Genomic DNA, 9,135 nt, shown 5'->3' on the forward strand with positions numbered 1-9,135 from the left:
GGACTTCACTAAGAAACACTTAATATGCAACAAGAAGTACTTCTCTAAGCAAGCAAAATTATTTTGCATTCACTTGCCATTCTTGAGGGAGGGAGTACAAAATACACCCCAGTGAACGCAAAATAATTCACTTTTTAACTGTTCTACCTTCACATTGCACTTGGCCCCATTAAATCTAAGTACACTCAGGTGGTGTTGACCTTCACATCACATGAATCACGTTAATCTGATTTTCCACAAACAAAAAAAAACTTCTTCTTCAATTTTTTTAAAATGCATTATGGAATTGTAATGCAAATGTATTCATGGTGAAGATTATTGTTACATAAACAGTTCAGCCCAGAGAAGCCTACGTATGATGCATTTATGTGAAAATATGCGAGTAGGTTATAGCAAATTTTGGACGTTGGTAAACAGTCTGTATTTGCAGTAATATTCAATGCTTCAATGGCTGTTTCAAAGGGCAGTTACAACTCAGTTTCTCCATTGCTGGAAGTGGACTGAGGTCAAGCCAGGTATTTGTGCTGTCATGGTTTCAGATAGCCCTGTATCTGGGTGCTATCATGATCCAAGCAGCCAAAGTGTAGGGTGTGATGTGGAGTGGGAGTGACAGGGAGAGGTCCATTTGACAGCAGGGCAGTCATACCTGGACTTTGTGTTCTGCCGATCCCTATATAGACAGCGCAAGCATAATACGACTGGCACACTCGCACGCAGACGAATATACACACACACGCTTGTTCACGCAGGTAAGAAAAAAAGGCGTTTTTTTCACTGTCATCTCCGATTTTTCAAAGAATAAGCTGAAGTGTTAAGGTTTCATGGGGCATTTTATCAATTGTTTGTTTGCGTAATTTTAGGACATCAAGGTCAATCATGAAGGTGTTTGTGGTACTTGCAGTTGTGGCATTTACTGGTAAGTGAATTTTGTTATTCGTTTGTTTGCTACTGATTATAGATATGTGTGAATGTTTCTCAACAAGTCTCATTTTTCTGAGCTTATATCCTTAAATTATGGGCATTTGTCATGTAGCGCACTAACTCCTAAGACACAATAACAGACTAATTTCTGTGGACGTAAAAATAGCAGAATTAAAAGCGTTTGCATTGGCCAAAATAAAATAAAATGTGAATATGAATTAAAATAGAAGAATAACACAAAAAACAAGAACTTGTAATAATAAGTATTACACTGAAGGATATTACATAACATGAATGAACAGAAAAATAATTTGGGGGGCAAATGGATTTCAGCAAGAGCTGCTATTCAAAATGACTGTTACAGGAGGTAATATAATTGGTGGAAGCTATTGTAAACTAAAACCTGTAATACATGTGGCACCTCTGTATAGTCATAATATCTTTATTACCATTCCCTCCTAGGTTGCCATGCCAACATCCTGTGGCCAGAGCAGCCAAAATCGCAGCTGGAGCAGGTGAAAGATGCATTCTGGGACTATGTTGCTAAGGCAACGCAAACAGCTGAAGACACCCTGCAGACTATCAGACAGTCAGAGCTGGGCCAGGAAGTCAAGTAAGTCAAGCCCTAGAAAGAACTGTCAATGCGGACATCATGGCAGCTGTACACACTCTAAAAATGTCTGTTTTGTATTGAAGGCGAACTGACCACACTCCTCAGACTTTACTGTACTTACCCCTTCCTCTCTGTCCCTCTGACTGCAGTGCTAAGATCACAGAGAGCGCAGATCTGGCCAGCCAATATGCAGTCTCTCTGCGCAGTCAGGTGACTCCTCTGGCCCAGGACCTTCTGAACAAAATCACCCAGGAGGCCGAGCTGCTGAAGGAGCGTCTGGGACAGGACGTGAGCACTGTGAGGGCCCAGCTGGAGCCCTACGCAGAGGAGCTGAGGGCCAACATCGAGCAGCAGGTGGAGAAGCTGCGGCAGGAGGTGGCCCCCTACACAGAGTCCCTGGACACTGAAGCCCTGAAGGCCACCCTGCTCCAGAAGAGCGAGGAGCTGAAGCAGACCCTGGAGCAGAGAGTGCAGGAGCTGCAGGCCCAGCTGGGCCCCTACACTGAGGAGCTGAAGGAGAAAGTGGAGCAGCGTCTGCAGGAGTTCCAGCAGAGTGTGGCTCCCCTGGCTGAGAGCCTCCAGACCCAGCTGGCCCAGAGAGCCAAGGTGCTTCAGCAGAGTCTGGCGCCCTACGCTGAAGACCTGAGAGAGAAGCTGGACCCCTACGCCCAGGACCTCAAGTCCCAGCTCACTGCTCTCTGGGAGTCCTTTGCCAAGAGCAGAGAAACTCTCTGAACTTGCCAATTCCGTAGAACTCTCCTCTTTAGGACTATGGCCTTGCATATGGCTGAAACGAAACTCCATCTATCTGCTCATGCCTGCCCATCCAATATCTACACCACCAGGATTACCTCACAGTCAAATGAACTAAGCCTTCAATAATTCAGCGTGAGGTTGACCCCTGATTGTAAAGTGAAATGTACCCTGCACTTTGTTCCATTCTTCCAATATGTATTTGAATGTATCTTTGCAACCCGAAGCCTATAAGGCTATTTGCACTAAATATGGATCGGAAACTGTGCTATAATGTGTTTGATGGACACTTGTGTCTCTTGTTTCACTAATTTATGACAATACAACTATAAAGAGGAAATTGTGACTTATGTGTTTTTTTTACCACTGGTTCCAAGAGGATGACCTTTAATCACTCCTTCAAATTTGTGTAGTCAACATTACATTACATTACATTACAGGCAGACGCTCTTATCCAGAGCGACGTACAACAAGTGCATCAGTTCAAGGTGCAGAGGTGCAGAAAAACACACTAGAGTGAAGTAAAGTTCGTAGTGCCAGAAGTGACCACATAGATCAGGACTCCAACCCTGTAAGGTAACCTGTTCAGCAAACAGACAAACAATCCTACCAAGTACAAAACTAGCACTGAAGTCACATTTGCCTAATCAGAATCAGACAAAACAATCCTGCCAAATACAAAACTAACGTGATCGCATTAGCCTAACTAGGTACACTGAGCTAAACTAGAGGCTAGGGAGGGGTGAGGAGAGGTGCAGCCTGAAGAGATGAGTCTTTAGTCTGCACTTGAAGGTAGTCAGATTCTCTGCTGTTCTGACCGCCACGGGAAGGTAATTCCACCAGCGAGGGGCCAGGACAGACAGCAGACGCGAACAGGAAGTACAGACACGAAGAGGGGGAGGTGCCAAGCGTCCAGAGGTGGCAGAACAGAGAGGTCTGGCTGGTGTGTAGGGTCTGATGATCCTCTGGATGTATCCTGGTGCTGACCCCTTAGCTGCCTGGTATGCAAGCACCAAAGTCTTAAATTTGATGCAAGCCATAACAGGCAGCCAGTGGAGGTCAGTGAGCATGGGGGTGACATGGGAATGTCTGGGGAGGTTGTAGACCAGACGAGCTGCAGCATTCTGGATGAGCTGCAGGGGTCTGATGGCGGATGCTGGCAGACCAGCCAGCAGCGAGTTGCATTTTATAGTATTTCACCTCATAAGGGACTTCCACCCTTTCACTGACATGGAACCTCCCTTTCACACACACACACGCACACACACACACACACAAACACTCACATAGTCACACACACACAAACACTCATATAGACACACACACACAAACACACAGTACATGCACTTTGTACTTTGGCTGAGTTATATACGTCATACTGTAGACTTCACTGGGAGAATGTCCTGCTTTCCTTGAAAAGCAACCAGATCTCAACTTCACCCATCAATACTGGTGATGTATTGGAACTTTGTGCCTCTATTGCACATTAAGTCAGAAGAAACTGTGACAGCCATGTTCATTATTTCAGAACCTCCTGAAGCAGACATATTCAGATACAGCATTACTTTTTCATCATAAGGCATACTAAGCACAATGATAGGCCAGGTGGCACAGGTGTAATTGAACACATTTGCTCTAGAAGTAGATTTAAATGTTTATTTCCCCCTTTCATTGTAAAGAAGGTGAGTGCTGTGTATTCAATTACCCGGGCAGTGGCAGTGTTCAGTAGCTGAGACAGATTTTTAAAAATGCCCATCAGCCCATAATATTCTGGTCAGGCCACAATTCTGCACAACAGAAAAGCAAATACCTACCTGTAAATGTATTTTCCACTTATGCCCAGTTTATTAGTTTGGTAATTTAAGTTTGGGGGGAAAGGACCTCCATCTGCTTCTCCGTGCTACCAATCAAAGCCTGTAATGTGACCTTTCCTCATTTTTTGTCCCAATGTCTGCATCCCTCTATTTAAGGCCAGGCTGTTGAAGTTGTTCATCAGTACAAGTATTTGGGAACAATAAACGACGATAAGTTAACCTTTAAGCCAAATACTGATGTTGTCTGTGCAAAGGCCCATCAGCGTATGTACTATTATCGGAAGCTCAGAAGTTTTAATGTTGGCTCCACTTTTATGAGAATTTTTTATTCTTGTTTTATTGAGTCTGTTCTCACCTTCTCTTTTATTTGCTGGTTTGGGTCACTTACCTTGAAAAACAGGAACAGGTTAGAAGGAATTGTCAGAATGTGCAGTAAAATTGCAGGCACAAACCTAAATGACATCTCCCAACTGCACAAAATCAGAGCCACGAAGAAGGCCCAGTCAATCCTTGCGGACCCTAGTCACCCCTTGTTCAGTGAGTTCACGTTACTTCCATCTGGTCGCAGATAAAATCTGCCAAGATGCTGGACCAATAGATTTAAAAACTCATTTGTCCCTGCTGCTATTGGCCTTTTAAATAATATTAGGTAATTCGATGTTTTTTGTGTGAATTGTTTGTGTGTTGATTGGTGTGTGTTGCTTGTTGTTGATGTTTGTATTTACTGCTGGCTGTGCAACAAATTGCCCCTCGGGGATAATAAAAATTACCTGACCTTACCTTACCTCCTCAGTGTGGTTATGTTTCTCTGGTTAGGGGATCGACTACCGGCAGGCAGCAGAGTGTCATCCCAAGCCTGCCAATGCTCTACCATCTTCAGATCCACACTCTGGTGTTATTTCACCATCAGCTCTGTCGCACCGTTTATCACAATAAATGTTATTAAAGTCATTGTGTTTTACTATGATCCATTCCTCATGAATCAGCTATTCAACAACTGAAAAATGCAGAAATTACATATATTCTTAAGATATATTGCCATAAAATACATTATCAAGATACTGCAACACTTCACAAAATATTGGAAAATTCACGTTATTGCTACATTCTGATATATTGCAATATATACTATATATTTTTGTCTAGTCAAATCAGTCTTATTTGACACAAAGACGCTTTACAGGGTAATACTGTATCAGCGGTGGTTGTGCTGAGAACCTGTCGTAATGCGTACACACTGATGAAGATGAAGATAAGATCGTGCTTCCACTTCTGTAAACAGTGAGAAGACAATCTGAGCCACATTGAGTGTGTAGCCATGCATATATCCAGGCTTCAAATTGCCACAGAGTAAGTGCAATCTCACAACTTGTGGGAGTCTTGCTGCTCAGTATTCCATATAGTCTGTACAGTCTATCCCATTGTGAGTCTCATATTGGGGTCTTATGAGGACCACCATCCAAATTAAATTCGTTCCACTTGATTGGGAATTGTTTTGACGATGGAAGACTTATGGAAAAATATATTAACTATTTAACTACATTTATCAATGATATCAAGACAAAATACTGACTTAATTGTGAAACAGGAAACTGTAACCTGAAATATGCAACACATATCAATAGAAATATACTGCTAAATATACTTTTTATTTCTACTTTGATCTCAGTGGGATACATCAGAATATAACCAATGGAATATATTATTAGCCAACAATGACAATATATCCACATATATTAGCAACTATAGCAGGAGTGAGTCCATGCATTGAACTTTTTCCAACATATTACAGTATATATTTCAACATATGGCGCTATATCTCTGTTGCCTCAGGGGCAAACCGTGATTAGCGCGGGAAACCCCCAGGGCGATCAGGAGCCCTGGGGCGGACTTCTCTGCGCTACGGCGGCACGTAGCACCGCGTGGCCGCGAGTGCCTTCGGGGCTGGGCTTAGGCCGAGCGAGCCGAGCGCAGATAGCGATGTGGAGCGGCGCTGACGCGCAGAACAACAACAGAGCTGGTGACAGCGGGGCACTCTCCCCTGGACTTTGTGTCCTCCTCAGCCACCCGAGCTCCTTCGGTATATATAAGGCCCCGACGCCGCCTGACAAACGCACGCTCGACACAGACGCTCGGGTAAGACACACGCTGTTCTTTTTTTTACCGCTTTCTTCTTCTTCTTCTTCAGCTTCTCTTGTTCTGAGTTTCGGTCCAATGCAGAAAAAAAACACGGTTCATGTTTTCTGACTAATTGCTTTTAACTGTTCTGAAGCAGTAGCAGTGGTTACGCCAGCACTTGCTTTCCATGTTACACTTTCAGTTTTGAGACTTGTAAGGAGTAGTTGCGAGATTATAACCTTCCATTGTTTTTAGTGTTTTTATTGTCCACATGTTTTTAGTGTATTGTTGACCTCCAATATCAGTTATACGGATTTGCCACAAGTTTTTTGTGTAACAAAACATGACTGACTGTCAAAACACCGTTGTCCCGGGAAACTGAACCATGTGTATCTGTATCCTATTGTACCCTTACTCTGGCTGGCTACAGTTAAAAATATAAATGACTGCCTTTCCCTCGACAGAGACTGAACTACAGAAATGAAGGTTTACGTGCTGCTCGTATTGGCAGCATTAGCTGGTAAGTACTGAAATCATTATTATAATCTATGTTGTGACCTTACTTCTTGTCACAGAAATGTCAGAGTTGCCAAAAAGAGTTGCAGCTGTAATAGCAACTTAATTCTTAGACGGCAGCAATCTCCAATTTCTGTGATTGAAAAATCTTGGATAATTGTTCAATGGCTAGATTTCAGCATATCATGAATACTGATTATCTCTTCAAGTAGTGGAGCTCAAAATTTGATTGTTACAATATGCAGGAAGTGAGGTGTTACATGGGTTCTGATTGGTGTAACATCACGGTTTTTCACCACAGGTTGTCATGCTGACCTTGCCCAGCCACAAGTAACACAACTTGACTTGGTGAAGGATGCATTCTGGGATTATGTCGCCAAGGCGACACTCACTGCTCAGGACACCCTGCAGATGATCAGGGAGTCTGAACTGGGACAGGAAGTCAAGTAAGTTATACTACTATATAGCAATAATTGTCTGAAAAACTATATCAAAATATATTTCAAAAATATACATGAGGATAAAATTATATAGAAATGTTAAATATATATAAATATATATATGTGCAGAACAGACACAAGTGCCTCAGGAATGAGGTGGTTCTGAAATGTCACTGAAAATGAAGCCGGCTAGAAGAGTGCATAGGGTCAACGGCGAGTAAGTGACGGTTTGAGCCATGATGTCATAAAAGAAATGACATGAGGGAGAGAACAGTAAAAGGGCCGCGGCGGCCTATGGACGAGCAAGCAGCTTCTGAACGCCCGGCCCAGCTTAAAGCGTCCCTGTTAATGAGGCAATCCATCGGTCATTGGGTCAAGAAAAATGTTAAAACGCATATTTTGTGGCACATGAGAAAGCATGTTGTTTTAGTTATACTCACTGTAAAAAATTGTTGGCATCTAGATAATTCTAGACAGACCAAACAGGCAGTTTTTCTAGTGTTATTCATTTCCATACAATGCTCAGTTTTTTTTACATCAGTGATTATAGCTAAGGTGATCTATGTATTCTAGAATAAGGAGCTTGAAAAGGAGGAATTGCTCATAATCTGTCCTGTTGACTAGTCAGCCCCTAATGCTAAGGGTCCACATCTGGCGTCCTCCTCTAAGCACCTTAGCCATCCTCCAGTTTAACAAAAAAAATTATACTTGCTTTTCCAATTCCCTTCACATGGGCTACAGAGAGCTTGCTACTGTGCGCACAAGACCACTGCTCTTTCACCTGTCTGCTTATCCAGCTCTAATACTCTCACCTCTCCCACACAGTGCTAAGATCACAGAGAGCGCAGATCTGGCCAGCCAATACGCAGTCTCTCTGCGCAGTCAGGTGACTCCTCTGGCCCAGGACCTTGTGAACAAAATCACCCAGGAGGCCGAGCTGCTGAAGGAGCGTCTGGGACAGGACGTGAGCACGGTGAGGGCCCAGCTGGAGCCCTACGCAGAGGAGCTGAGGGCCAACATCGAGCAGCAGGTGGAGAAGCTGCGGCAGGAGGTGGCCCCCTACACAGAGTCCCTGGACACTGAAGCCCTGAAGGCCACCCTGCTCCAGAAGAGCGAGGAGCTGAAGCAGACCCTGGAGCAGAGAGTGCAGGAGCTGCAGGCCCAGCTGGGCCCCTACACTGAGGAGCTGAAGGAGAAAGTGGAGCAGCGTCTGCAGGAGTTCCAGCAGAGTGTGGCTCCCCTGGCTGAGAGCCTCCAGACCCAGCTGGCCCAGAGAGCCAAGGTGCTTCAGCAGAGTCTGGCGCCCTACGCTGAAGACCTGAGAGAGAAGCTGGACCCCTACGCCCAGGACCTCAAATCCCAGCTCACCGCTCTCTGGGAGTCCTTTGCCAAGAGCAGTTAAACGTCCCACCATCATTCTAAACTTTGCCAAAGAAAACATGTATTTATCTCATTTGATATTTATACATACATGATTTTGGAGAAGTACCAGTGGTTGGCTACATTCTCTTAGTCTGTGTATGGGTGCTACATACTTATTTATGTGTAATGCTTATAAGGGAAATGGTTGTTCCTTGGTCACTGGGCATTGTTATAAGTGTCAGATGGATGTTTGGTTTTCCTGCACTAATTTATGAAAATAAATGGTAAATCTACCAATTATCTGCTTTTTCTTTTTTTTTTTTACTTGAAAGAATAACACTTTTATGCATATAACCGCTGCAGGAGACAGACAAAGTGGGACCTCATTTACAAAAAAGGTTCATGGATTTACATATAAACATTATCTTAAAATTCATTTTGCAAGCTGTGCTTACGCTTGAGTTACAAAAATAACCAAGACCAAAAAAAAAGCTGCTTAAGTTGGTTTATGGGGACATATCTGCATCTTACACACCTGTGATATGCAAATCTCAAATTTGACATCAATTTGAACTCACATGAACATGCTTTACAATTA

The 9,135-nt window shown here is 43.5% G+C and overlaps 2 protein-coding genes across 2 annotated transcripts; both read left to right on the top strand.

Annotated features, from left to right (window-relative positions):
• Positions 1–651: 651 nt before the first annotated feature.
• LOC135234629 (apolipoprotein A-IV-like) lies at positions 652–2,627 on the top strand. The gene is made up of 4 exons (XM_064299437.1): positions 652–749; positions 861–916; positions 1,384–1,534; positions 1,684–2,627. Exons 2-4 carry the CDS (start codon positions 877–879, stop codon positions 2,267–2,269), a joined length of 777 nt encoding a protein of 258 aa, XP_064155507.1. The 5' UTR covers positions 652–749; positions 861–876; the 3' UTR covers positions 2,270–2,627.
• Positions 2,628–6,138: 3,511 nt separating this feature from the next.
• Positions 6,139–8,835, top strand: LOC135234685 (apolipoprotein A-IV-like). The gene is made up of 4 exons (XM_064299533.1): positions 6,139–6,237; positions 6,684–6,739; positions 7,037–7,181; positions 8,001–8,835. The coding sequence occupies exons 2-4, from the start codon at positions 6,700–6,702 to the stop codon at positions 8,575–8,577; spliced, it is 762 nt and encodes a 253-aa protein (XP_064155603.1). The 5' UTR covers positions 6,139–6,237; positions 6,684–6,699; the 3' UTR covers positions 8,578–8,835.
• Positions 8,836–9,135: the final 300 nt, after the last annotated feature.

Source organism: Anguilla rostrata, chromosome 1, assembly GCF_018555375.3.
Source record: "Anguilla rostrata isolate EN2019 chromosome 1, ASM1855537v3, whole genome shotgun sequence".
Classification (NCBI taxonomy): Eukaryota; Metazoa; Chordata; class Actinopteri; order Anguilliformes; family Anguillidae; genus Anguilla; species Anguilla rostrata.

Excerpts from the sequence above, each read along its gene's own strand:
- LOC135234629 (XM_064299437.1), top strand. The coding sequence starts at position 877 with ATGAAGGTGTTTGTGGTACTTGCAGTTGTGGCATTTACTG. Across the intron at positions 917-1,383 it reads TGCAGTTGTGGCATTTACTG|GTTGCCATGCCAACATCCTG; the intron begins GTAAGTGAATTT and ends ATTCCCTCCTAG. Across the intron at positions 1,535-1,683 it reads GAGCTGGGCCAGGAAGTCAA|TGCTAAGATCACAGAGAGCG; the intron begins GTAAGTCAAGCC and ends CTCTGACTGCAG.
- LOC135234685 (XM_064299533.1), top strand. The coding sequence starts at position 6,700 with ATGAAGGTTTACGTGCTGCTCGTATTGGCAGCATTAGCTG. Across the intron at positions 6,740-7,036 it reads CGTATTGGCAGCATTAGCTG|GTTGTCATGCTGACCTTGCC; the intron begins GTAAGTACTGAA and ends TTTTCACCACAG. Across the intron at positions 7,182-8,000 it reads GAACTGGGACAGGAAGTCAA|TGCTAAGATCACAGAGAGCG; the intron begins GTAAGTTATACT and ends TCTCCCACACAG.